This window comes from Sapajus apella, unplaced genomic scaffold (assembly GCF_009761245.1).
Source record: "Sapajus apella isolate SASKATOON/1434 unplaced genomic scaffold, GSC_monkey_1.0 scaffold20, whole genome shotgun sequence".
Classification (NCBI taxonomy): domain Eukaryota; kingdom Metazoa; phylum Chordata; class Mammalia; order Primates; family Cebidae; genus Sapajus; species Sapajus apella.
The window spans coordinates 12,039,006-12,066,467 of NW_022436960.1; the positions used below are offsets into that span (position 1 = coordinate 12,039,006).

Below are 27,462 nucleotides of genomic sequence, written 5' to 3' on the forward strand. Positions count from 1 at the left end.
CAGTCCGAGCTCCACACCTGGCCTGCCACATCTCAACTGTGGATTCTTCAGCAGGTTGGTTCATCTCTCTGAGCTTCAGTTTTTTCATTTATATCCATTTAGAAAGTGGGAGCTGATGAGAGTGGGGTTGAAAGAGAGAACAAATGTTCAGAAACTTCCCTGGCAAATGCAGAGCCCTCAACAGATGTGGCTTAGTTCTACACATCTGCATTTTTCCATTTACAGAATATTTTTGCATCCACTGTGTCCTTCGATCTTTTAGGAGCAAGGTTCCCGTGGAGACGAGGTAGAGGGCAAGGTGGAGTTTCCATCTAGGGGTGGCTGTCCTCAGGGAACAGTAGAAGGGAAGGTACTAGTGAAAAAGCAGGACCCTCAGACCAGCTCAGACAGCCTGAGCAGAGGGGAAAACAGTGATTCCTCCTCCTCACTCTCTCGTTTCTACTAGTGATATCCCTACTGTCCCAGTACCCAGCCTCAACCCCCCACCATTTACCTATCCACTCACTCACCTACTCACCCACTCACCTCTCCACCCACCCATAATCCATCTGCCACCCATTCCCTCATCCATCTATCCATCTCCCCCTCACCCATGCGTCCATTTACACATTCACCCATCCACTTATCCACCCACCCACCCATCTATCCACTCACCTATCCAGCCACCCATGTATCCATCTGTCCACCCATCCACTCACCCATCTATCTGGCTACCCCTAGCCCTCCATTCATTCATTCACCTACCCTCCTCTCCACCATCCATCCAACGAATATTTGTGGGAAGCTATAAAGACCAGGCACCACAACAAATCTCTGATTTGCCCCTGGTTGTTCCCCGCCTCCCTTGTAATTACTTGTCAGTTTCTTCAGCTTCACACTGTTTCCTCTTTCTTCCTGCCTACCTCGTAGGTCACACCAACCTACTTTCAGTTCCGCAAATCTGCACCTTCTCTCCCTGTTGCATTTTGGCCATTTGGACACACTTTCCACAGGCAGAAACTCTCCTCTGCTTGGGCAGCACTTCCTCCTTCTCCTGATCTTAGTGTAACTGCCGATGCTCTGGAAGGCCTTTCCTGACAGGATGAGGTCCCCACCTATGAACTCTCATAAAATCCTGTCCTCTCTTGGTGAGCTTGTTTCACTTATCTTCTCTCCTCCACCTTAAGACTAAAAGCCACTTGTTAGTTGGGACCAATGTCTAGTGTTATGTCTTTCATATAATGGATACTCCGTGGGTATTTGTTGTATGAATGAATACCTGGATGCATGGATGGAAGGATGGATGGGTGGATGGGCGGATGGGTGGATGGGTGGATGGAAGGATGGATGGGTGGATGGGTAGATGGGTGGATAGGTGGATGGATGGATGGATAGATGGTTCGGTGGATGGGTGGATGGGTGGGTGGATGGATGGATGGATGAGTGAATGGATGGATGAACAGATGGATGGATGGGTGGATGACTGGAGAACCATGGAAGCATTTGCGGCAGGGTGTGACTGGCTTACATTTATGTTTAGAGGATGGCTTTGAGAGTGGTAAGATTTCCCAGGTTGTTGCACTGACTCTGGGAAGGAGGTCTTGACCAAGCCCATCTAGGGTGCTGGTGAGAGAGCTGAAGAGGAGGAGATGGATGTAGGAAATACTTGGGAGTTGAAAATGGCAGAACTTGGAAATTAACTGGATACTATGGATGAAGATGAGGGAGAAAGCTGAAGGCCAGCCGTTGACATGAGTAGCTGGGCAAGTGGGGTGCCCCTTCCAATAACTGACCAGTGGAGAAAATGATGGACCCAATGTGGGCCTCACTGAGCATGTCCTGTGAGGGGCAGGAAGCCGGTTATGTCTTTAACTTGGGAGAGACCCGGGAGTCATCAGAGTGTAGGTGGGGTTGAAACCACGGAGAGCCAGCCATCCCACAGAGAGTGCACATGGAGTAAAAAGGGCAAACCCGTGTTTAATGTGTGTGGGAGAGATGCCCACTGCACCCACCATATGCCCACTGCACCCGCCATACTGCCTTGCATGCTAGTGATGTGTGCACGTGGCATTCCTTTCTTTCAAGCTTGCAGGTTCCTGTGGCTGGGAGCCATTTCTTGCATTTGCTTGAGATGGGCGTCTCACTCTGTCACGCAGGCTGAAGTGCAGTGACACGAACATGGCTCACTGCAGCCTCGACTTCCTGGACTCAAGTGATCCCCTCACCTCAGCCTTCTGATTGGCTGGGACTATAGGTGAGCACCACCACACCTATAGTCCCAGCTAATTTTTAAATTTTATATAGAGACAGAGTCTCACTATGTTGCCCAGGCTCATCTTGAACTCCTGGGCTCAAGTGATCCTCTCGCCTCAGCTAGTGCAGAGATTACAGGCATGAGCCATCACACCCAGCCCATTTCTTGTGACCCCTAAGTGCTCCGTGTCTAGCCTGGTGCTGTGAACATTGGAGGTGCTGTACACACACTTGTGCGGTGAAAGCCAGGATACTGCTTCCTCTCACTGACCTCAGTTTTCTCATCTGTAGAATGGGGACATCTCTAAAAAGCTGTTTTTAGAATTGGACAAGAGAACAGACTGAAAAGCTCTGTACACTCAAGTATTTTGCAAATAAAAGGTGTAAGTACTCAGGTTTAATCACTCTTTCTTGACGCCTTGAATCAGCCAGGAGACATCGCAAGGGCTGCGTTCTTCTTGTGCCCACAAGGTCCTGCTGGATCACATTCCCCTTCCAGCTGCTTCTGTTTCCCTGCCTTGGGAGCTCTTGTAGGGCATGTGCTCAGGAGCCGAACCTGGGACCTTCCAGAAGCTCCTAGTACCTTGCTGCTCAAAGTGTGGTCCATGGGCTGGCAGCTTCCCGTCACCTGGCAGCTTGTTTGAAATGTAAAATTCTTGAGCCCCACCCCGGACCCACTGAGTCTGAAACTCTGGAGGGGAGGCTTAGCAATCCATCATAACAAATTCGCCAGGGGATTCTGATGCACCTAAGTTCAAGGACGGCAGCGTTGGAATACCAAAACCCTCTTTTCTCTCCAAAATGAACGTAGGGGGTGCTTTCATCTAAACGTAGTAAATGTTTCTTCTTTGTTCTGTGGGCTTGAATGTTTCTGACTTTGGTTGCCAGAATTAGCTTATTGTTGGCCTGGGGAAGAGGAAGCACCACCCTATGCACATATACACCCACCACTCGTAAACCACAGCCTGGTGACGTTTAGCGCATTTCCAGGACGACTGGTTGTGTTTTCATGGGGATTTCATTTGCCGTTTGGGGGGAGCCTGGGGGCCTGTGCTTATGAATGGATTTTATCTTCCTGTGGGTGGATTTTGTATGGACTGCAGAGAACCTGAAGTAAATTCCTGAAACAGGAACAGCTCTGGATAGGTGCCTTGAGGACCATTCGGGAACACGGGCTGCTGTGGACTTGTAATCCTGGCAAAGCATTTGGCCCCACAGATGCGAGCGTGAAATTCAGGGACAGGAGGGCTGGCAAGAGGAGGGTGACTAGGGCCGACTTCTGATTTACTGGGTTCTGGGCAGTTTTTGGATCATGGGCTTCAGCTGTGCCTTCTCCCCTTTCTCTCGCCGCCAAAACATACAAGTGAAAACAAACCAACCAACCCAAAACCTGCCCTTGTGCATTGCTGGTGGAAATGTCAGCTGGTGCAGCCATGATGGAAAACGGTATGGTGGTTCCTCAAACAACTAAAAATAGAACCAACATATGACCCAGCAATTCCAATCCCGGGTATATACCCAAGAGAACTGAAAGTGGGAACTTGAACAGATCTTTCTACACTCATGTTCATAGCAGCTTCATTCACAATAGCCTAATAAAAAAATCCCAGTGCCCATCAGTGAATGGATAAACCAAATGTGGGCTGTGCATACAATGGACCATTATTCAGCCTTAAAAGGGAAGGAAATTCTGACATGTGTGGATGAACCTTGAAGACATTATGCTAAGTCAAATACGCCAGACACAAAAGGCTTGTCCATTTATATGAGGTACCTACAATAGTCGAGTTCATAGAGACAGAAATGGTGGTTGCTAGGGGCTGGGAGGTATTATTTAATGGGTATAGAGTTTTAATTTTGCAAGATGAAAAGAGTTCTGGAGATGGAGGGTGCTGATGGTCGCACAACAGTGTCGATGCACTTAATGCCACTTACAAGTGGCTAAAGGGGTAAATGTTATTTACGTGCATTTTACTACAACGAAAACAAGAAGCACCTCCCTCCACCACCATCACTGAAATTCTAGGCCAGTGTCCTGGAGAGGACGGAGGAGGTGAGTCAGAGACTGGGAGTCCCTGTTTTCTGGGAACGGAGAGGTTGGGAGCTGAGTCTCAAGCGGAGACTGTGCTGGCAGGGAGGTGGGATGGGAGCAAGGAGACCTGGATTCCAGCAGCAGATGTCCTTCCTCAGGCTGGCTCCAGGAAAGGCACTTGCCCTTCAGAACTGTAGTTTCCTCACCTGGAAGATGGAAAGTGCCATTCACCTATTCATCCAAGAAGGTTGTTGTTTTGTTTTGTTTTTGAGACAGTCTTGCTCTATTACCCAGGCTAGGGTGCAGTGGCATGATCTCAGCTCACTGCAACCTCTACCTCCTGGGTTCAGGTGACTCTCATGCCTCAGCCTCCCAAATAGCTGAGACTACAAGCGCCTGCCACAACACCTGGCTAATTTTTGTATTTTTAGTAGAGACAGGGTTTCACCATGTTGGCCAGGCTGGCCTCAAACTCCTGACCTCAGGTGACCTACCTGCCTCTGCCTCCAAAGTGCTGGGATTACAGGTATGAGCCACTGTGCCCAACCAAAACATTGTATTCTATCTTGCTCAAACTTATTTGTATATCTGGAATCTTCTTTGTTAAATCCTCAATAATAGGACCTTTTTTTTTTTTTTGAGTTGGAGTCTTGCTCTGTCACCCAGGCTGGAGCACAGTGCTGTGATCTCAGCTCACTGCAAGCTCTGCCTCCCATGTTCAAGTGATTCTCGTGCCTTAACCTCCCGAGTAGCTAGCTGCAATTACAGGTACCTGTCAGAATGCCTGGTTGATTTTTAGTAGAGATGGGGATTCACCATGTTGGCCAGGTTGGTCTCAAACTCCTGATCTCAAGTGATCTGCCCACCTCAGCCTCCCAAAATGCTGAGATTACGGGAGTGAGCCACTGCACCTGGCCAATAAATGGGAACTTTTCACTAACTCCAGCAAGATTATAATCTCTTACTCCTCCCCTTTGCTTCTGGAAACACGATGCCCTGTGTTCTCATATTTATCCCTTGATGTGGCCCTGATACTGACCCCCGAGGGTGAGCGTTTTATCTCCATTTGATAGGTGAGGAAACTGAGACTCAGACAAGGTAAGTGGCTTGCACAGTCTGTACGTGGCTGGCCGTGGCCTGGCGCTCACGTCCTGGGGCCTTGGTCCAGAGCTTTTCTGGAGCTCCATGGAGAGGTGAGGTAGGTCTTGCTGGGTGAGCACCCCAGAGTCCAGGCTGTGCTTGCAGGAAACTGGGCTTTTGTTTCTTACCAGAATGTGGTAAAGTGAGGACAAGGCTGGACTTGGGCTTTTGTTTCTTACCAGAATGTGGTAAAGTGAGGACAAGGCTGGACCTCTTCTGATGCTATCTGGAGAGGCTGCCATGCGGGGCAGTGGCCTCAGTGTTAATGGACCTACGTAGTACATTCCTGTGAGCAAATAGGACAAATGTGAATGACGCCTCTTGCCGTGGATGAGGGTGGCCGGTGCCGTCGCGTGTGGGTTAGAACTGATCTTTGCCCCAAGTCTCCCTGGGAGAGCAGGCTCATGAGAACCTCCAGCCTTACTTGCTACACCAAGAGGGCAGGAAAATATATAAAGGATAGGGAATAAATTGGCAAAGCCAGGGAATGGGGAGGGGAGACGTAAACTACCCTTCGGCATCTTGGTATGTGACTCATTTGGATATATTCTTAGTGTTTTTTTGTTTTACTGAGATGGAGTCTCCCTCTGTCATCCAGGCTGGAGCACAGTGGCACGATCTTGGCCCATTGCAAACTCTGCCTCCCAGGTTCAAGCAATTCCCCTGCCTCAGCCTCCCGAATAACTGGGATTACAGTTATATTAATCCATGCCACCATGCCCAGCTAAAATTTGTATTTTTAGTAGAGACAGGGTTTTGCCATGTTGACCGGGCTGGTCTGGAACTCCTGACCTCAGGTGATCCACCTGCCTTGGCCCCCCAAAGTGCTGGAAATACAGGTGTGAGCCATCATATCTGGCCATTGAGACATTCTAGTTGAATTGGAGTTGGCGGGCCAGCACACCTTCTAAATTAAACGAGTAAAGAATTCAGAACGGTGCCTAACACATAGCAGATGCTACATACATGCTAGCTACTATTATTCTAAGCTTCTCCTGCCTCTGACTTTCAGGGTCTCGCCTACCACCAGTGATGCCCAGCCCTTGGTAGAGCTTGAACCACTTTCTATAAACAGGATGGCGGTGGAGAGACAGGCCTGGTCCATGAGTCCATGAGGGGTGAGGCCCCTCCAGGCCTAAAGATGGGGAACATCACTGCAGACAACTCCTCGATGGGCTGCACCATCGACCACACCATCCACCAGACGCTGGCCCCGGTGGTCTATGTCATGGTGCTGGTGGTGGGCTTCCCCGCCAACTGCCTGTCCCTCTACTTCGGCTACCTGCAGATCAAGGCCCGGAACGAGCTGGGCGTGTACCTGTGCAACCTGACGGTGGCCGACCTCTTCTACATCTGCTCGCTGCCCTTCTGGCTGCAGTACGTGCTGCAGCACGACAACTGGTCACACGGTGACCTGTCGTGCCAGGTGTGCGGCATCCTCCTCTACGAGAACATCTACATCAGCGTGGGCTTCCTCTGCTGCATCTCCGTCGACCGCTACCTGGCTGTGGCCCATCCTTTCCGCTTCCACCAGTTCCGGACCCTGAAGGCGGCTGTGGGCATCAGCGTGGTCATCTGGGCCAAGGAACTGCTGACCAGCATCTACTTCCTGATGCACGAGGAGGTCATCGAGGACGAGGACCAGCACCGCGTGTGCTTCGAGCACTACCCCATCCAGGCGTGGCAGCGCGGCATCAACTACTACCGCTTCCTGGTGGGCTTCTTCTTCCCCATCTGCCTGCTGCTGGCCTCCTACCAGGGCATCCTGCGCGCTGTGCGCCGGAGCCACGGCACCCAGAAGAGCCGCAAGGACCAGATCCAGCGGCTGGTGCTCAGCACCGTGGTCATCTTCCTGGCCTGCTTCCTGCCCTACCACGTGCTGCTGCTGGTGCGCAGCCTCTGGGAGGCCAGCTGCGAGTTCGCCAAGGGCATCTTCAACGCCTACCACTTCTCCCTCCTGCTCACCAGCTTCAACTGCGTTGCCGACCCCGTGCTCTACTGCTTTGTCAGCGAGACCACCCACCGGGACCTGGCCCGGCTCCGCGGGGCCTGCCTGGCCTTCTTCACCTGCTCCAGGACCGGCCGGGCCCGGGAGGCCTACCCACTGGGTGCCTCCGAGGCCTCCGGGAAAAGCGGGGCCCAGGGCGAGGAGCCCGAGCTGTTGACCAAGCTCCACCCCGCCTTCCAGACCCCTAACTCACCAGGGGCGGGAGGGTCCCCCACAGATGCTTCGGCCTAGCCTGGGTCCCCCATGGGTGGGGCCACGTGAGGCAGGAGCCTTCAGCCCACAGGCCTCAGGGTTGGCCACTTCCTGTTTCGCTCAGCACCAGTGCAGCTTTCTGCTGAGGCGGCGAGGCCCCTGTGACTCCGGAAGCCTGTTCTCACTTGCCGAGCCCACGGAGACCATCGAGGGTGGGAATAAGCCCCCGTCGGCTCATGGTGGCCTCTGCCGCAGAGTATGATGTGGCCAAGCTGGGGCTGCTGGGACGGGGAGACAGTGAACTGCGCTTCCTGGCCTGCTTCCTGCAGAGAGTTTGTGCATGGGGACTGTGAGGACGTGGAGGGTGGGAGGCTGGGGGTTTACCTGCCAGGGCTTCCAGTGCCACTGTTGTCACAGACAATGTGTGTCCAGATGCCCCGGTGGGACCAGCACTGGAGTCCTACCCACAACAGCATGGGAAGTGAAGACTGGAGGGGAAAGGAAGGCAGGAGTGGGGAGGAATGGGGGGAAGGAAAAGAGGAAGAAGGGAGGAGGGGAGAGGGAAGGTAGTGGGTGTTTGGAACTCAGGCTGGGGTGGGGGAGAGGGGGAGCTATAGGCAGAGGAGGATGCTAGCTCCAGCCACAAGAACTGGGAGAGCCGCTGGCTGCCCCAGGAGACCTGCCCCCTCCACAGAAATGCCAGCCCTTTAGACCTTCTGGTTGGTTGGCTGGGACCAGCTCTGACTTCCCAGGTCATGCCCTCCAAGACCTGCAACTCAAATTCCTCAGAACCAAGAGGTTACATAGGCTTCTTCCAAGAAGGGACCAGGGGCGAGGAGTAGAAGTTGGCATCAGTAAACATTTCTGGAATCTACCAAAGGGAGGCCCAGGCAGAACCCCTTCCTCAGTCTCCCTTCCCCTCTTTCCTTTGTGCTATGTCTCTTAGCCGTCTCATCAGGGATGCTCAGAGGCAGACAGCGCAGGCTGGAGGTGCTCCAGGGAGGGGTGCTCACGGTGGTCCCAGGACTACACTTGGCTTTGACTGAGCAGTCCCTGCTCAGATCCTTGTGAAGGGTGTCCAGTGACATGGGGAGGTTCTCTTCCCCTTCCTAGAGGAGGAAGTGACCAAGTTTGAAGGTGTCCAGTGACATGGGGAGGTTCCCTTCCCCTTCCTAGAGGAGGAAGTGACCAAGTTTGAAGGTGGCAGAAATAACCACACAGCCAACAAGAGTCCATGCAACTCAGCCCAGGATCCTCCTGGACCAGTGACATTGGTGGAAGCTTCCATGCCTCATTCTACAGTTCTTCCTCCTATGTTGACCTTAAACACCAGCTTTCCCACTGACTACGGACTGGGAAGAGCTGAGGGCAGTATCATTTACTATCAAGAGCTGTATTTTTGTATTGTCCTCTCTTTCTGCCAAGTGCACATGTGTTGACTGTGCAATGGATTTATGTAGCAAACTTCAGTCTGCAAATAAAGCAAAGTAACCAGACACCTTGGAAGTATTCTGCGGTCTTTACGGGGTAGGGGGTTCCCAACACTGGGGGGATCTAGAGGGCCCTTGAAGAACCAAAGGAGTCAGGAAGGGCCGGGGTTGACATTCTCAGGGCAAACTCAAGCAGAGCGATTAGGGGATTTACACTTGATCACCCAAAAATGGTGGAGAAGGACACAGCCCTTGAATGAAGTAGAGCCTTCTCTCTGCTTGAGATTCATAAAGTGCCACCCAGCTCTTGATCGTGGTGTTGCAAATTCACTCTGGGGCCTAATTTGGACAACTCCTTTTTGAGGGCAGAGCCCAGTCATGTGGTTTGGAGAATATCACCCCCTCTGTCCTTGGTCCCAGGATCCCTTGTACCTGCTGGGTAGCTGCTCCCCACAGTGAAGGAGGGCTCCATCAGGCCACCCCCTCCTCACTAGAGAAGATTTCCAATGTAGAAGGGCCTGCTGCATTCATCTCTGTGGGGCTGTCCTCGGTGACAGGGCTTTGTTTGGAGAGGCCCACATTTGCTGACCTGCCTCTTTAGGCTGGAGCATCTTCCCAACAATGGCATATGCCATGTTTATCACTGAGGATTAACTGCATCATATTAAAATGTAAATTTGATCTTGGTCACTTAATCCCCCTCTAGGTCAGGCTCCTAGAGTCCTGGAGTGTTCCAGAAGAGTAGATCCTTATTCTAAACAGACTAAGTAAGGACATCATTGGGGATTATGACTCTTTTCTCTCCTGAGAGGATGGGTGGGAGAAAAAGTCCATCTGGTTTGGAAGGTGACAGAAACCATTAGGATTTATTTCTTATTCACCAGCGTTGCTCAGTCAGATGAGGGCTCATCTTCCTGTTTATACACAGGGCTCATCTTCCTGTTACACATACTGGTCTGTGGGTTTGGCTAGACAAGAGTGGGAGAAATTTTCAGCACGAAATACATCCCCATCTGCTGCATTCCTCTGGCTAGCCCAACCGAAAGAGAGTCAGACTCTGACCCTCTTGGCTCATTGCTTTTCTGAAAAACCCACTCCTTGTAGCTGGTGATCCCAAAGCCTCTATCCCTGGAAATAATCTGGCAAGACAGTGGTCTTTGATGATACTATGAATTGAATGTCCCCTCCAAAACTCATGCTGAAATTTCATTGCCATTGTAACTGTGTGGAGAGGTGGGACCTTTAATAGGTGTTAGGTCATGGATGAATGATGTATGGTGGGAGAGAGTTTGTTATTGGGGAAGTTCAGCCCTCTTTTCCTCTGTCTTCAGAGCTTGCTTGCCTTTCTGCTTTCTGCCATGAGATGACCCCTGTCAGATGCTGGCACCATGTTCTTGGATTTCCCAGTCTCTAGAACAACAGCGAAATAAATGTCTGTTCTTTATAAATTACCTAGTCTGTGGCATTTTGTTATAGCCATAGAAAATGGACTAAGACAGATGGCATTCATCCTGAGGTTATAATAGTGCCCAGTACTCTGGGGAAATGTTGGGATTTCAATCCCATTTGCTTCCATTCAACAACTTTTAGAAGAACACCGCTAAATTACACGTTAGATATCAGTGCTGGTGTATACCAGACAAGTCATAATATCCAGTTCCCTCTCCATGAAGTCTCCCCTCTGCATTCCCCAAAAATGATAGTCCAGTCTCTCTACTAGCACCACCAATGACAACTCACTACTACCCAAGACTACTTATTTCAGGGCAGAAAACTTCATGCAAAGCCCAATGAGAGGCGACTTTCTGGCAAGTCTTTCCCAAAGCGATGGCCCTGATTCAGGATCCTCCCATCACCAAAGCCTATCATCTCAGGGTCTTCCCTTTTCATCCACACAGGTAAGGGGAAGCAGCAAAAAGAGAATCTCACAGGGGTTTTTGGCCAAGTATGGAAATGGTTGATTTCCCTGCTACTCACACTCCATTGGTGCATGGGGCCCCAACCTAACTGCAAGGGAGGCTGGGGAATGTAGTTTTCCTATAGATGCAGGAAAAAGAGGCAGAATTGTTGAGCATCTGGCTAGTTTCTGACAGACAGCTCTGTTCTGACAGACAGACACCTCAACTTAACAGGTGTTTTGTTTTGTTGAGACAGAGTCTTGCTCTGTAGCCCAGGCTGGAGTGCAGTGGTGCGATCTCAGCTCACTGCAAACTCTGCCTCCCAGGTTCAAACAATTCTCCCACCTCAGCCTCCTGAGTAGCTGGGATTACAGGTGTGCACCACCACACCCAGCTAATTTTTGTATTTTTAGCAGAGACAGGGTTTCACCATGTTGGTCAGGTTGGTCTCAAATTCCCGACCTTGCAATCCACCAGTATTGGCCTCCCAAAGTGCTGGGACTACAGGTGTGAGGCACTGCGCCTGGCCAGAGTGCTGGCCTTCTGAGCTGGCTCACTTGCCTCTGATCCACCTCCTGCAGAGTCTGCGTGGCTTATTCTCCCCTCAACAGGCCAAGGTCTATAGGCTGCCTGTTATCCACGGAGCATCCCACGCACTGCTTAACAGGATCGCCTCCCCTCAATGTTCTTGGAAACACCCAGTGATGCTCCTGTGTCCCACAGATCCATTCTGGTTGGCCTCAGGCCCATATCTCACCTTAAGGCACCCCATCATTCCCTGCAGGTCATCTCCTCTCCCCCTGTAACCAGCTTCTCCAGGCTGCAGCCACGCTCCCCATGGCCATCCCACAGATACGGTGCTTCCCCAAAGCACAGTCAAGGCTAGGACCAAAGAGCAAAGCTGAGCAAAACGTTCCTAAAGGTCTAAGTAGGAATCCTATTGTGGAATGGACAAGCGTCAAAGCTGGATCCTAGAACGCAGAGCTCCTGCAGTCCTTGGGCTGGGCCCTGCTAAGGCGTCTTCTCCTGACCCTCCCTTGCACCCGAGCTCCTGCTGTGGGACCACAGACCTGCCTCTCCCTGTAGCAGGGTAGGGGCTTTGGATGCGTCACTGAGTCTAGGACCCTTATTCTCAGCTTTCTCTGGGCTCAACCTGGATGTCAGCCTCTTTCCCAAAACAACTGAAATCCTCTCCCCATGAACTTCCGCCCACAGTGAGGACAACCCATTACATGGTTATGCCTCAGCCGCCTCCACACCAGGAGAGAAGCCTGCTGTTACCACTGCAAAAACAAAGGCCCATTCGTGTCTTCCCCCAAAACATGAGTCAGAAGGGTGCTGGCAGCTTTACCATAGTGAGGGCTTCTCTCTTCTAGCCATCCAGATTGCAGAAACATCAGGGTACACTGTCAATCAGAGGCCCTCGCTACATGGAACTCTGCAGTCCCAAATCAGGGACAAAAATCATCATTGGAGGACACCTGGCCAGGGAGGTAGCAGAACTGAGGTGGCCTCACGGAGCCATGAGAAGCCGCAGCTGGAGGGCTGGGTTCTCAGGATGTCAGAGGTATCAGGATGCTGCGCCAGCACCAGCACAGCCCCTGCCGGAGGGAACTCCCCTAGAATGACAAGGGACAGCCCCCACCCCAGCGACTTCCGTCCAGCGGCTGCATCACGCTCCCGCATAGGGAGAACTGAAGTCAGTCCCAGAACCACGGGGCTATGTCCTCATGCCTAACAGCTGCGTACAACGAGGGGGTCATTTCTATCCCAGGCGTTCTGTTCTCACAACTGTTGCCCATTAAAGAAATGAAACTAGACCTATTGAAGGAAATGAAGGAAAACTAAGCAGGTTCAACAAACATTTGGGGCCATGGCTGGGAAGCTGGTCCAGATGAGTCAGCTGTCACTCAGCAGTGCAACCAGCACAAGATAGCATAAGAGTGTAATGGGACACAGTGACTCAGTTTCTCCTGCGCAGTGGGAGCTTGTGGAGGAGATAAGAGCAAGTGACTGGAGCTGTTCAGGAGGACTCTGTGAGCCACCTGGGCACTGGACTGGCCTGACCCCCACAGGGTAAGGCTGCCCTCTATGCAAGAGGTCGAAGGGTCCAGGCTCAGGAGGGGCATAGGCGCAGACAGAGAGGAGGCAGTGTCAGAAGTGAAGGCAGGCGAGGGGCAATGGTGATAAATGTCAGGCTCCTCAAAGGACCTTTTGCCTTAGTAAACAAAATGATGTTTGGAAAAAAAAAAAGAAAACATTTCAAAGGTATAAATATTTTGGTGGTGGTAGTGAGTAAACCTTCTGTAAAGCCCAAAAACTTTGTAAATATATATTCCACATTTGTACATTTTACCGTTTTATATTTTTCCTTTTTTTTTTTCCAGACAGAGTCTTGCTCTGTTGCCAGGCTGGAGTGCAGTGGTGTGATCTCAGCTCGCTGCAACCTCTGCCTCCCGGGTTCCAGCGATTCTCCTGCCTCAGCCTTCTGAGTAGCTGGAACTACAGGTGTATGCCACTGCAACCAGCTAATTTTTGTATTTTTAGTAGACACGGGGTTTCACCATGTTGGCCAGGATGGTTTCGATCTCTTCACCTGGTGATCCACCCGCCTCAGCCTCCAAAAGTGCTGGGACTGCAGGTGCGAGCCACTGCTCCCAGCCTTTTTTTCCTTTTTTGAAACAAAGTCTTGCTCTGTCACCCATGTTGGAGTGCAGCAATGTGATCACAGCTCACTGCAGCCTTGAACTCCCAGATTCAAATGATCCTCCCACCTTCACCCCATGAGTAGCTGGGACTACGGGTACATGGTACCAGGCCTGGCAAATTAAAAAAAAAATTTTTGTAGAGATAGTATTTCACTATGTTGTCCAAGCTTGTCTCAGACTTCTGGGCCCAAGAGATCCTCCTGCCTTGGCCTCCCAAAGTTTTGAGATCACAGGCGTGAGCCACCATGCACGGCTGCTTGGGTATGTCCTTTGTAACAGTGCCCCATCATTTGCAGGGAATAGGTTCCAAGATCCCCAGTGGATAGTACTGAATTTGATTGCTGTCAATCTGAACACATTTCTGTTCATGTCTTGCACCCACACATGTAATGCCTTTTCCATCTTAACTAATGACTTAGCACACACTGTGACCAGAACTTTTGCAACTTGAGGTTTGACCACTAAACTAGCACAAATTTCTTTTTTTTTTTTTTTTTTTTTGAGACGGAATCTTGCTCTGTCGCCCAGGCTGGAGTGCAGTGGGGCGATCTAGGCTTACTGCAACCTCTGCCTCCCAGGTTCAAGTGATTCTCCTGCCTCAGCCTCCTGAATAGCTGGGATTACACGCACACATCACCACGCCCAGCTAATTTTTTCTATTTTTGGTAGAGACAGGGTATCACCATGTTGGCCAGGCTGGTGTCACACTCCTGAGCTCAAGTGATCTGCCCACCTTGGCCTCCCAAAGTGCTGGGATTATAGGCGTGAGCCACTACGCCCAGCCTCCTTCTTAATTTCATGAATAGAAAATTAATTCTTACCATAGATTTTAGCAGCCTCAATATATGAATTGCTTTTTTTTTGAGATGGAGTCTAGCTCTTATTGCCCCAGCTGGAGTGCAGTGGCACAATCTCAGCTACTGCAACCTCCACCTTGCGGGTTCAAGTGATTCTCCTGCCTCAGCCTCCTGAGTAGCTAGGATTACAGGCACACACCACCACACTCGGCTAATTTTTGTATTTTTAGTAGCGACAGGGTTTCGCCATGTTGGTCAGGCTGGTCTCGAACTTCTGACCTCAAGTGATCCACCTGCCTCGGACTCCCAAAGTTCTGGAATTACAGGTGTGAGCCACCGTGCCTGGCCTGAACGTTTTCTTTCGTTAGTCAAGAACTTTCACCTTTTCACTGAAAGGAAGCCCTTTATGGCCCCTCTTTGGCAGATCCAAATTGCCAGCATCCTTGCTCTTGCACTTTGGGGACATTCCTAAAGGAACGAGGGACTTGAATATAAGCACTGCAATACCATGATAGTCGATCTGATCACCTGCTAAGTGACCAGCAGGCGGTAGTGTAGACAGCGTGGGTACCCTGGGCAAAGGGGGGATTCATGCCCCAGGTAGGATGGAGCGGGATGGTGGGAGATTTCATCACAATATTCAGAAGAACACACAATTTAAAACTTAGGAGTTGTTTATTTCTGAAATTGTTCACTTAGTATGTTCTGTCTGCAGTTGACCATGAGTAACGGAGACCATGAGTCACAGAAGCCATGGATAAGGGAGGATGACTGCAGTCTGGAGTATCCTACCTGACCTGGGAATGCTTGCTCTGATGCTCTGCCTGGCAGTTAGTTGCTCACAAGTGTCCCCATAAGTGACTATTGAGAAGATTCTCACCTCACGTCTCTCAAGAGACCATGTGGGTGGCCTGAAGAAGCCAGCGTGAAGGAGGGTTGAAGTCAATGCCTTTAGAGTCTTAGGAATAAAAGTTAAAAAGCTCCAGAGAAATGCTGTCCATTGTCCATATCACCTGCACTAACCCCACCCGGAAAGTGGGTACAGAGTTTCCCAGGCCAGGGGAGTGTTCGTTGCTCACTGGAGATCAGTGTTGACGAGCAGGATGGTCACAAGAAGCAGACAGTCCTCCCTGATGCAGGCCTGCCCGCTGGTAGGAACTCTGCTCACACGGAACATGGAGGATTACGCCCGAGCCGTGGTGACGTCCACCAGCTTCTGGATCATCTTGGCGTGGGTGTCATGGAAGGGCAGCCCATCCACCTCCATGCCCACGACGCCCGAGACGCCACTCCGGACTTTGTGCTGCACCAAGATGCCCAGCATCTTTTCTTCCTGGGAAAAAATGGGGCAGGAATAGGAGAAGTGGAGGGGGAGGAAAGAGAAATTTATTTTAAACACATCTATAACGAGAAGGATCCTTTGCCTTGACATACTTGATTTTCAAAAAAGTAAAGTCTTCGTTTAAAATACTAATACCATTGGAAGAGTCATGAAAAATAACAGTGTCCCACATCACAGCTCAGTGGCCCCCAGATCTGCTCCCCAGAAGCAATCACGGGAATATTGCTTCTTCTAGTAGTTACTATTATGTAACTAAGTAATACGCTTTAGGCCAGGCGTGGTGGCTCACGCTGGTAATCCCAGCACTTTGGGAGGCCAAGGCAGGTCGATCACCTGAGGTCAGGAGTTCGAGACCAGCCTGACCAACATGGAGAAACTCCATCTCTACTACAAATACAAAATCAGCCAGGCATGGTGGCATGTGTCTGTAATCCCAGCTACTCGGAGGCTGAGGCAGGAGAATCACTTGAACCTGGGAGGCAGAGATTGCCCCACTATACTCCAGCCTGGGAGACAGAGTGAAACTCCGTGTCAAAATACTACTACTAATAATAAGTTTTAGTGGAAACACACAGTTTCTTAAGTTTGTTTGTCCATTTTCAGAGATGGGGTCTTGCTACGTTGCCCAGACTGGTATCAAACTCCTGGCCTCAAGTGATTCTTCTGCCTCAGCCTCCTGACTAGCTGGGACTATAGGTGCGCATCACTGCGCCTAGCTAGCCTGCATTTTCTCAACAAACACTAAAGATTCACTCCTCCTGCAGGTGTGGTGCGGGCTACTCTTGCCAGTGGGCTCCTCCCAGCCCTGGATTATCTGCCAATGGTCTTTGTGCCAAAGGCCCCCATTTCTCCTGAGACCTCTGTTAGCCTAATGTGGGGCAAATGCAAAAATCCTGCTGCTGCCGCCTTCTAGAAATGGCCAGCATGTCTGTGGGAGTGGGAGCATCTGGGGTAGCAGAGCCACAGAGAACACATAGCCCCATCCTGAAGCCGCAGCCCAGGGCCTAGCAGGCAGAGTGGTTTGGGGATCGGATAGATCTGACTTGAGTCTTTCCTGGCAGGAATTTTAACTGTTCTGTGCCCCAGCGTGCTCATCTGTAAAACGGGGAGGGTGATGATGAAGGGGCTCATGTCTCCTTTAGAGGGTTGTTCTGAGGATTAGACGCAAGTAAAGCACCTAGCAGCGTCCTTGGCACACAATAGGTATTCACAAAATAAGGTTGATCTGATTTGCAGGGCTAGGTCTTCTGGCCTTTAGCCTAGAACTTTCTCCCTTTGCTTGCCTGTGGGTTAAAAAAGAGAAAAAAAGTGGTTCGATCCTCCTCCATCCCCCTCCTTTCAAAAATAAGGTCCCAAACAACCTCTTGTCTAAGCCGCTAATGTGTCTGTCCCTAGTGAACAGCACAGGCTCCCTTAAGGAGAGTGAGTCTCAAGTGAAGGCATAATGCAAGTCAAACACATCCTTCCCTCTTATTCTTCTTCCCCCTCCTCCTCCTCCTCCTCCTCCTCCTCCTCCTTCTCCTCCTCCTCCTCCTCCTCCTCTTCCTCCATAAACAAGGGCAGGAAGACAGAGGTAGGGACCTAAGGAATCTAGAACAAGACATTAGGGCAGATGGGAGAAGGTTCTCACCTCCCGGCTCAGGCATTTTCTCATTCATCCCACCATTGATCAAAGGTTTATTGAACACCTGCTATGTATGTGCCAGGCCCTGACTAGGGATACAGTGGTGAATGTGACATGGTCCCTGCCCCCATGGGGTTCAGAGTCTAGATAAGTAATCAGGAAGTCACAGTATAGGATGTCAAAGCACAGAGCAGGGGCACCCAACCCAGCTCTTTGGTATGGCTCAGGGAACATTTTCTGGAGGAGGGGTGTTATGGACTGAATGTGTACCCCCAAAATTTGTATGTTGAAGCCCTAATCCTCAATTGTTGGAATTCGAAAGTGGGGTCTTTGGGAGGTAATTAGGTTGAGATGAGGTCATGAGAGTGAGGTCCTCATAATGGGATTAGTGCCCTTAGAAGGAGAGAAACCAGAACACTCCTTCTCTCCACCATATGCAGACACAGCAAGAAGGCGGCCATCTGTAAGCCAGGAAGAGAGCCCCCACCAGCGAATCGAAACTACTGGCCCCTTGATGTTGGACTTCCCAGCCTCTAGAACTGTGATAACTAAATTTCTGTCGTTCAAGACACCTAGTCTAATAGTATCTCTTTTTAATAGCGGTTGGAGCTAAGACAAGGGGCAACTAAGATCAGAGGTGATGAAAGAATAAAAATAAGCCAGCTGAGAGCCCTGGAGGGTCACTTACTGATAACTTTTTCCAAATAATAGACAAAGCATTGGCAAATGTCACCTGTGAACTGTCTCTTCACGGCTGGCCTGAGAGTCTGCATTTCTATTCCACCCTGGGGGCCAAGAAGCATGTTCCTCTGTGGGAGGGAGGCCTGAAATCATTTTCACTTTCACATGTGTCCTTTGTCCAAGAGCCCCTTCTCAGGAGCTACCCACCCAGAATGGTACTTCCCGCCCTTTGTTTGGGTTTTTTCCTCTCACTTCTCTTCTCCATTGGTCATATCCTCTCTTTAGGGGGAGCATTTCTGGGACTATGGCGCCATTTCCCCATAGCACACTGTTTTCCCTCACCAGTCTCATCCTTCTGGGCCCCAGGAAAGGCTGTGGGGTCCTCAGGGAGCACGTGATCAGCCAACAGGTTTGGAGCTGGCTGGCACCCAGCCTCTAAGAGACACAGGGACCAGCTAGGCCAGTAGCTACTCTCTGCAAATTTCCAAGAATCATGGAATGACCATGCCGTCTTCTAAGAGGCAGAGGTGGTAATGGTGGGGGAGGAGAATCATCGGGGAGCAGCTGGAGGGCAGGGTGCCCAGAGGCCGCTGCACCAGTCCAGGCTAAGACAACAAGGCAGGAGAGAAGGAATGGAGGACCCAAGACCTAAGTGAGGGATAGTAGACAGAGCTTGGATGGGGAGGGGGGCCCCAGGATGGCTGAGCATGTGGATGCTGAGTGTATAGAGGCTAAGTGTATGGATGCTTGCTATTAAGTCACACTGGGAGCATGGTGGGCAGATATGCATGGAAGGTGAGGACGCTGTTCAAAGTGGGGTGCCTTCTGGGAAGCTGGAACCTTTTTATGTCTTAATCCTGGTGGTGTTTGCAGGGGTGTATACCTATGTAAAAATTTATCCAACTGTACACTTAAGGTGTACACACTTTATTGTATGTTAAATATACCTTAATAAAAATAAGTTATAAAGAGTAGTAGGGTGAATGAAAGTGCTGGAAGAGAATGGGAGCCCAGAATGAGGCCCGAGGCTGTTCCTGCCTCTCTGCATCACCCATCCATCAAAGCATTCATTCTTTCATCTGCTCACCTTCCATCTGTGCATGTATCCATCCATGCATCCATTCATCTATTCATCCATCCATCCCTCCCTCCTTCCATCCACCCATCCATCCATCCATCCATGCATCCCTTCATCCACCCATCCAGCCACCCATCCATCCATCCATCATCTATCCATCCATCCCTTCATCCCTTCATCCATCCAACGATGCATCCATCCATTATCCATCCATCCCTTCATCCCTTCATCCATCCAACCATGCATCCATCTATTATCCATCATCCCTTCATCCACCCATCCACCCACCCATCCATCCATCCGTCCACCCATCCATCCATCCATGCATCCATCCATTATCCATCCATCCCTTCATCTACCCATCCACCCACCCATCTATCCATCCATCATCCATCCATCCATGCATGCATCCACCCATCCATCCATCCATCCACCCATCATCTATCCATTCATAATCCACCCATCTACCCACCCAACTATCCATCCATCATCCACCCATCCAGGCATCCATCCATCCATTATCCATCCATCACTCCATCCACCCATCCACCCACCCATCCATCCACCCATCTTCCATCCATCCATCATCCATCTATCCATCCCTCCATGCATCCATCCATTATTCACCCATCCCTCCATCCACCCATCCATCCATCATCCATCCATCCATCCATCCATTAACCCTCTATTCCTCCATCCACTCATCCATCCATTCATCCATCCATCCATCCATCTATCCATGCATCCATTCATTGTCTCCCCATCTAACATTTCCTGAGTGCCTTCCCTGGGCCAGGCCCTGAAGTAGAGACAAATAAGTCATCATTTGTTCCTCCAAGAGCTCGCACTCTTTGGTCCCTCACTCCCAACCTACCACTGGACATGTGAATAAAAGGGTCCTCTTCTGTTTCCCCAACCCGCGTGGCTGCTGTGCCCTGGGCTGATGGAATATTGCACAACCATGCTCACCATAGGTGCTCAGTATCTACCCTGGAGCAGAGATGGAGCACAAAGGGGTTGGGAGCCTGGCCAGAGCCCTCAGGCAGCTCCCTCCAGCCTCCACTTCAATGCAGTGATGTAAACAGGTCGAGCTGCTGTGTTCTTCTTCCCTGAGTACTGGGTTGAGGTGGGGACGTCCAGGAAACCTTTCCTGGTGTTTACACCACAAGCCCCACATCCCCTTAGCCTCTTTCCTGCCCAGGCATCAGCTTTCTGACATTGGCTCACCCCTCCCAGGGAGTGCCTCTTCTTTGTGATATCTTGTAAAAGGCTGGCACGAGATGGATTGGGATGTGAGGAAAGGCACTCCCTTGGCCCTGGGCTCTGGCACAGGCAATGGCAAGGCAGGCAGGAATGCAGTGCTGAGGCTGCCCATGGAGCAGGATGGGGCTGGTGTAATCACGGTCTCACTTTGCAAAAGGTTTCGGGAGGAGCTGGCTGGCTGGGCAGGGCTGGGGAGTGTGGCAGCAGAAGAAACAGCTCAATCTGCCTCCCGACCACACAGGGAAAGACAGACAGTCCCATGTGACGCCACACAGCATCTGGAGGCCCAGCTCTGTCTCCTGGCCTTCACCTCCTTCTGCTCTTCCTGAGGGAGCTCTCCTTGGGATAGGCCACCTGCTGCCACCACCAAGCCTGGCTCAGGGACACCCTGACACCTGCCCCAGCCTGACTGAAGTAAAGAAAGGACCTTGTCATGATAAGAAGGATGATGATGGTGATGGTGATGGTTGGCATTTATTGGACACTTACTGTTAATACATGCCAGACACTGTGCTAAGTGCTTTACACAAGGGGACTCATTTCATCTTCACAGTAACCAAAAGGTAGGTCTGTTACGGCCCTAATCGAGGAAACTGAGAAAGGCTGAGGTTGGAGACTTGCTCAAGGCTGAAGTGGGTGGAGCCAGGACTTGAATCAGGCAGCCTGCCGAGCCTGTGATCTTCCTAACTACCCACTTCACTCACCCAAGGCAGGCCAGACATTTTTATAAAGGACTTGGTCCTAGGAAACAGACGAGAAATCCACAAACTACACAGTACAGAAAAGAGAGTGACCCCAACCACCTCCTGGGAAGCTGGAACTGTTTTGTGTCTTAATCTTGGTGGTAGTTGCAAGGATGTATACCTATGTATACTTGGGTAGATGTATACATCCAGACCCGCATCCAGGCAGAGCTGGCCTCCATTGGACTGAGGGGAACATGGCTTGGAGGCCTTCAGTCCCCACCAGGGACCCCATCCCCTGCCCAGAGCTCTGTCTCCCTGCCAAACTGCATGCTTTGGGCTCCCAAGCTGAGAAAGACCAAGTTCTCCAGCCCCTTAGCTCCAAGCCCTCCTTGTCTGACCTTGCAGGTACCCTGAGCGCCCCTGTAAAGAGTCACCAATTGGCTCTTGGCCCTCGATGACATTTGAGGAATGTTTTCCCTCAAGTACAACCCAAAGGAACTGCCTCTCCCTCACTCTGAGGCGCCCCTGGGCCAAGGGCCAGAGTGGGCAGGGCATGCCCCGGTACTGGTGTCCACTTTCCCTGGCCTCCTTGGCATGGTGCCCACTTCTGCCACAGTCAGAGTCAGATCCCTAAGAAGCTCTGTCCCCAAATGCAGGAGGTTCCACTTAGAAGCAACTCACTGAGCAGAGCTGTGAGACATTTCTCTGCCCCAACCAATCAAGCTTTGCCACTGGCTCAGGCCACAGCTTCACCCAGCATCTCTGGATAACTCAAGGACCCCCACAGGTGACCCGCAGAACTCCAGTGTGATGATTCTAGCTATTTCCCCTGCACGCTGCATGGCCTCATGTCCCTATACCTTTGCCTATGTGGCTTCTGCTGCCTAGAAGGCCCTTTCCACCCTTCCTTACCTGGCTACTTATATCCTTCTCACTCCTCAAGACAGCTCAGTGCCACCTCCTCCAGACAGCCTTCCCTGAACTCTCTGACCTAAGCCCTGTTTTCTGTGCTCCCACAGAAGTCTTATTTTTTTCTTAATTTTTTTTCAAATTTTTTTGAGACAGAGTCTCACTCTGTCACACAGGCTGGAGTGCAGTGGCGTGATCATGGCTCACTGCAACCTCCACCTCCCAAATTCAAGTGATTCTCATGTCTCAGCCTCCCGAGTAGCTGGGACTGCAGGCACCTGCCACCACTCCTGGCTAATTTTTGTATTTTTGGTAGAGATGGGGTTTCACCACATTGGCCAGGCTGGTCTCGAACTCCTGGCCTCAAGTGATCCGCCCACCTCAGCCTCCCAAAGTGCTGGAATTATAGGCGTGAGCCACCGCGCCCAGCCTCCACCGAAGCTTACTGTGCTCATTCCATCTTGGCTCCTGACATTGCCTGTCCTGTGTTGTCCCCCCAGTGGGCCCTGAGTCCTCCACCCAGGGACCATGTCTGACTCCTTATTGTCCCCCAGAGCAAGCCTGGGCCTGGCCCAGGGGAGGGGCTGGACAAACGTGTGTTTGTGTGTACTTTTGCTTTTAAAAATCCCCATTTTGAGCGGTGGCTCAGGCCTGTGTTCCCAGCACGTTGGGAGGCTGAGGCGGCCGGATCACTTGAAGTTAGGAGTTCAAGACCAGCCTGGCCAACATGGTGAAACACTGTCACTACTAAAAATACAAAAATTAGCTGAGTATGGTGGTGCATGCCTGTAATCCCAGCTACTCGGGAGGCTGAGGCAGGAGAATCGCTCAAACTTGGGAGGCGGAGGTTACAGTGAGCCAAGACTGCTCCACTGCACTCCAGCCTGGTGGACAGAGTGAGACTCAGACTCAAAAAAAAAAAAAAAAAATCCCCATTCTATGTTCTTTATAAGGGTGGTACATTATTAATCAACTTATGAAGGACTGGGTGGAAATGCAGAAAGAAAAGCTTCAGTCTTTAGTGGGTGTGTGTTGGGCTATGCGGATTTATTTGGCTGGGGTCATTCTTTTGTGTCTGTGTGAATCAGGAATCATGTGTGAGGCAACTCTTGCGTGTTTTTTTCCAGTTCAGATCCAGGAAGTATAAAGAAAGCACAAAAGGCCCTCTGGGCCCCTCTAGGGCAGACCATTTCCCTCTGAAAATGTCGCCACAGCTGCCTGAGCTCCTACTCCCCTGTGTCACCCTGGCACTACCAGGAATTGGGACATATCTGAGCGGTATTGGGGAAAGCCCGGAGAATGGAGTCAGTGAGACCTAGACTCAGATCCCAGCTCTGCCTCCCAGCTGGGCGGTCTCAGCCAAGCCACCGGCCTCTCAGAGCTCCAGCTCCCTCGTCTGTAAAATGGGAATGATACCACCAATCCAGGCAGGTGCTGGAGAGAAACAAAGGCCAGGGCAGGAAGAGAAAGGCACAGAGAAATAGAGACAGAGAGACAGACAGAAGGAAACAGGGAAGAGACAGGGTACAAGACAACAGAAAAGAAAGACAAAAAAGAGGCTGGGCAGGGTGGCTCACGCCTGTAATCCCAGCACTTTGGGAGGCCGAGGCGAGTGGATCACCCGAGGTCAGGAGTTCAACACCAGCCTGGCCAACTTGGTGAAACCCTATCTCTACTAAAAATAAAAAAACAAACAAACAAAAAAAATTAACTGGGTGTGGTGGTGCACACCTGTAATCCCAGCTACTAGGGAGGCTGAGGCAGGAGAATCCCTTGAACCCGGGAGGTGGAAGTTGCAGTGAACCAAGATCATGCCATTGCACTCCAGCCTGGGTATAAGAGCAAAGCTCCGTCTCAAAAAAAAAAAAAAAACAGAAAAGAGGCAGCAGTGCAGATGCCTGGTTGCTGATCGTGGGAGGCTACGGGGCCTGCTTGCTGGCCAGGGACTCATAGCAACCGCCCACCCAAACGCGGGCTCTTCTGCAGGCTCAGTGCTCAGCAGCCTCCTGCCTCTTGGATTGCCTTCCTTCCCATCTCCCCAGACCAGTCCTCTCCCACAAGCTTCAACACCCACCTCTAATCCCTGAGGCTGCTGTCTGCTCACAGGTGAAGTCACATCTGACCCAAGATTTAGATGTAAAGTCAGAGCTTTGGCCCCATTTCTCCAAGGTCCAAATTCCCCAAGTAGGTGTCCCGTTAGGGACTGAGGCATCGTGGACGTCCCTTACGTCTGGTCCACCAGCTTCTCCTCCAGGCAGGGCAGGCCCCATCTCCTTGAGGAGCCCCAGAAGAGGCAGGTGAGAGCCTGAAATCAGAGTTGGGGGCGGGGCTTGCTCCATGAGGGCCACGGAGACTGAGGCCCCAGGAAGGAAGAGCCAGTCCTGCTGCCTCCCGGCTGCTCAGGCTCGGGTGCTGGGAGCTGGCCGCCTCTCTTTTGTATTTTCCCCATATGCTTGTGTGAGTTCACATAAGTTAGAATGGCACACATGGACTGCAAACAACACTCAGAGCATGGCGTCTGTGGTCGGAGGAGCTCAGACATGAGCCACCGAATGGGGCTCCGACTCCTTTACTCAAAGCCCTTGAGTGGCTCCCTGCTGCCTCACACGGAGAAAGTCATGCTGTTCTTGGGTCCAGCTAACACGGTCTGCCCATTCCCAGGGATTTTTGTTTGAGACAGGGTCTCCCTCTGTCACCAAGGCTGGAGTGCAGTGGTGTGAACATAGCTCACTGCAGCCTTGGATTCCCAGACTCAAGTAATCCTCCCACGTCAGCCTCCCTGGTAGCTGGGACTACAGGGACCTGCCACCAGGCCTGGCTAATTTTAAAAAATTTTTTGTAGAGATGAAGTCTCCCCACGTTACTCAGGCTGGTCTTGGACTTCTGGGCTCAGGTGATCCTCCCGCCTTGGCCTCCCAAAGTGCTGAGATTACACACATGAGCCACCACATGCAGCTGGACCAGGTATTCTTAATGGCCCCAGATGACTTAAAGAATCTGACGAAACCACAGAGTCTTCCCCAAAAAAATACACATACAGGAACAACCGTGCAAACAGCTTCTGGGGCTCACAGACCTCCTCCTTGCGGGCCCTGGGCAGACCCTCTTCTGCTTTTGTTTCACCTGCTTTCTCCTGTTCTCCACCTCAAGAGCTGTCTCCCCCAAACCGTCACTAAGCCTGTCCTCACCTCCCAGCCCCTGCTCCCCGCATTCCTCCCGCCAGGGTTCCTCTCCTTCTACCCAGTTTATTCTGCAGGCTCCGCAGGATTCTCTTCACTCCTCGTCTGGCCCCCTTAGAGCTTTCCTTAGCATGACTGATTGTCTCACTCTGGAGGTCTCAGTGGCCTCACTGGGTGGTGAACTCCTTGGAGGGGCTGATAGGACACCTGTCCCCTACTACCAGGATGAAGTACCCACCAGGGGCGACGCATTCAGTTCCTACAACAATGCTGACTGCCCCCATTTTACAGATGAAGAAAACGAGGCTCAGAGAAGCTAAGCAACTCACCTAAAGTCAAACTAGAAGGAAAATGGTCACTTGGATCAGGCCTGCCACGTGACTCAGGACCATGAGTAGCTTAAATGGCACTGGATCCAGGAGACCTTTGCTTCAAAGTCGGTTTTGCCTCTGGCTTTTGGAGGGCAGCAGGCTGCCAGCCCTCAGCTATGGTTAGGACCTCAGGCCTGCTGCTCATCCAGGGTAAAAACTGCTTGCAGGTGAGCGGCCAGCGGGGTTTGTTACCTTCATGACTGACGGGAGGGCCTGCATCCAGGCCTGATCGCCAGGTGCCCTGGAGGGTCCAACTGCTTTCCTCAGGTACTGCCTGTGGATGTCACATGAGTGCAGGATGTACAGCGCGCAGGCCAAGGCATAGCCTCCCCAGTTAGAAACACCTAGAACAGCAAAACAAGATTCCATCATGGAATTGGAAAGGTCGTGTGTCCATCAGCTTCCCTCTAGGAAGCCAAACTATCTGCAGGACTGGTCCCCAGACCTACAGCACCAGCATCATGTGGGAACTTGCTAGAAACACAAATTCTTTGGCCCCAACCCAGAACTACTGAATAAAAAGCTCAGCAGGAGAGGAGGGGAGAGGAACAAGCTGAGTTTTCTTTATTTTTATTTTTAATTTTTTAAGTGATGGAGTCTCCCTCTGTCACCCAGGCTAGCACGATCATAGCTCATTGGGGTGGAGCCTCAAACTCCTGGGCTCAAGTGATCCTCCTGCCTCAGCCTCCCAAATAGCTGGGATTGATTATAGGTGCACCTGGCTGAGTTTTGATAAGCCCCCTATGTGAGTCTGATTTAAGCTAAACTTTGAGAACCCTTGCTCTAAACTACTTGGGTAATACACTGCTAATGACCATCAGAGAAAGCGGTTTAGGCTATAACCCTAGAAACCCATTCCAGAGAACTCAACATGAAGAAACTCTCCCTTCTGGCCGAGCTGAATCTCCCGTGCCGCAAGGAAGCCCACCCTCAGAGGGCAGGAAACAGCCCCATCACACTGCATTGTGAGGCCGCTTCATGCACTCAGAGATCACTCCCAAATCAGCCTCAGGCTTCCCTTCCTTTTCCATCAGCTGCGCCCAAAGGGCTCATTCCCCAGTTTTAGGACCAGCTCCTTGGTTCTTCCCTGAAACCTGCTTGAGTTCTCCAGGCAGCTGAGGAAGAACTGATGAGAGACCTGCTAAGCTCTAGGTGCTAGAGCACCATGAAAGAGAGGTGGCTCCTGGCCAGACAGGAGGGACCGTGCAGCCAGCCAGCAATGGGCCATTGCGACGGAGGTGTTCACACAGGATTATGGGAGCATGAGTGCGGGGCGCTCATTCTGACTGGTTTAGGAAAGAGTCACAGAAAAAGGGGTCATTTAATATGAGCCTTGTAGGTTGAGTAAAATTTTGCCAGAAGAGGGGTGGAGGAATGGGAGCAATCCAGGTTAAAAAAAATCCATCTAACAAACCTCCCCACCCCTGGCCCAGCCTGGCCAGACAGTGGCTCACACCTGTAATCCCAGCACTCTGGGAGGCCGAGGCAGGCAGATCATCTGAGGTCAGGAGTTCGAGAGCAACCCGGCCAACATGGTGAAACGCCATCTCTACTAAAAATGCAAAAATCAGCAGGGTGTATTGGCAGGCGCCTGCAATCCCAGCTACTCAGGAGGCTGAGGCAGGAGAATCGCTTGAACCTGCGAGGCAGAGGTTGCAGTGAGCCAAGATTGTGCCACTGTACTCCAGCCTGGGTGACAGATCAAGACTCCATCTCAAACAAACAAACAAAAAACCTGTACTTTGTGAGTACAAAGGTCTATGGCATGAAGATACAAGGCATATATCAAAATATGGCAGGTAAAGACCACGTGATAAAAATGATACTGTATTTTATTGATTTTAAGATGTACTTTCATTACATCTCTGAAACTGAGATATATCTTATAATTA

At 51.2% G+C, this 27,462-nt stretch overlaps 2 protein-coding genes across 11 annotated transcripts in view; one reads left to right on the forward strand and one right to left on the reverse strand.

The window, feature by feature from the left end:
* Positions 1–9,102, forward strand: part of GPR68 (G protein-coupled receptor 68) — a 32,349-nt gene extending 23,247 nt beyond the window's left edge. For 5 of the 7 annotated variants that reach the window (XM_032287630.1, XM_032287632.1, XM_032287633.1 and 2 more), the window contains 2 exons: positions 6,417–8,741; positions 8,805–9,102. In XM_032287630.1, coding sequence (XP_032143521.1) covers positions 6,516–7,643 — 1,128 coding nt within the window. In that variant the 5' untranslated portion in view covers positions 6,417–6,515 and the 3' untranslated portion in view covers positions 7,644–8,741; positions 8,805–9,102. Of the gene's footprint in view, positions 1–4,035; positions 4,286–6,416 lie in introns of those variants that run through there. The other 2 variants (XM_032287629.1, XM_032287635.1) reach the window with 2 other exon arrangements.
* Positions 9,103–15,093: 5,991 nt separating this feature from the next.
* DGLUCY (D-glutamate cyclase) overlaps positions 15,094–27,462 on the reverse strand; it is a 107,860-nt gene continuing 95,491 nt past the window's right edge. For all 4 annotated transcript variants that reach the window (XM_032287642.1, XM_032287641.1, XM_032287643.1 and 1 more), the window contains 2 exons: positions 25,763–25,914; positions 15,094–15,770 (listed from right to left, as the gene is read on the reverse strand). In XM_032287642.1, coding sequence (XP_032143533.1) covers positions 15,621–15,770; positions 25,763–25,914 — 302 coding nt within the window. In that variant the 3' untranslated portion in view covers positions 15,094–15,620. The remainder of the gene's footprint in view (positions 15,771–25,762; positions 25,915–27,462) is intronic.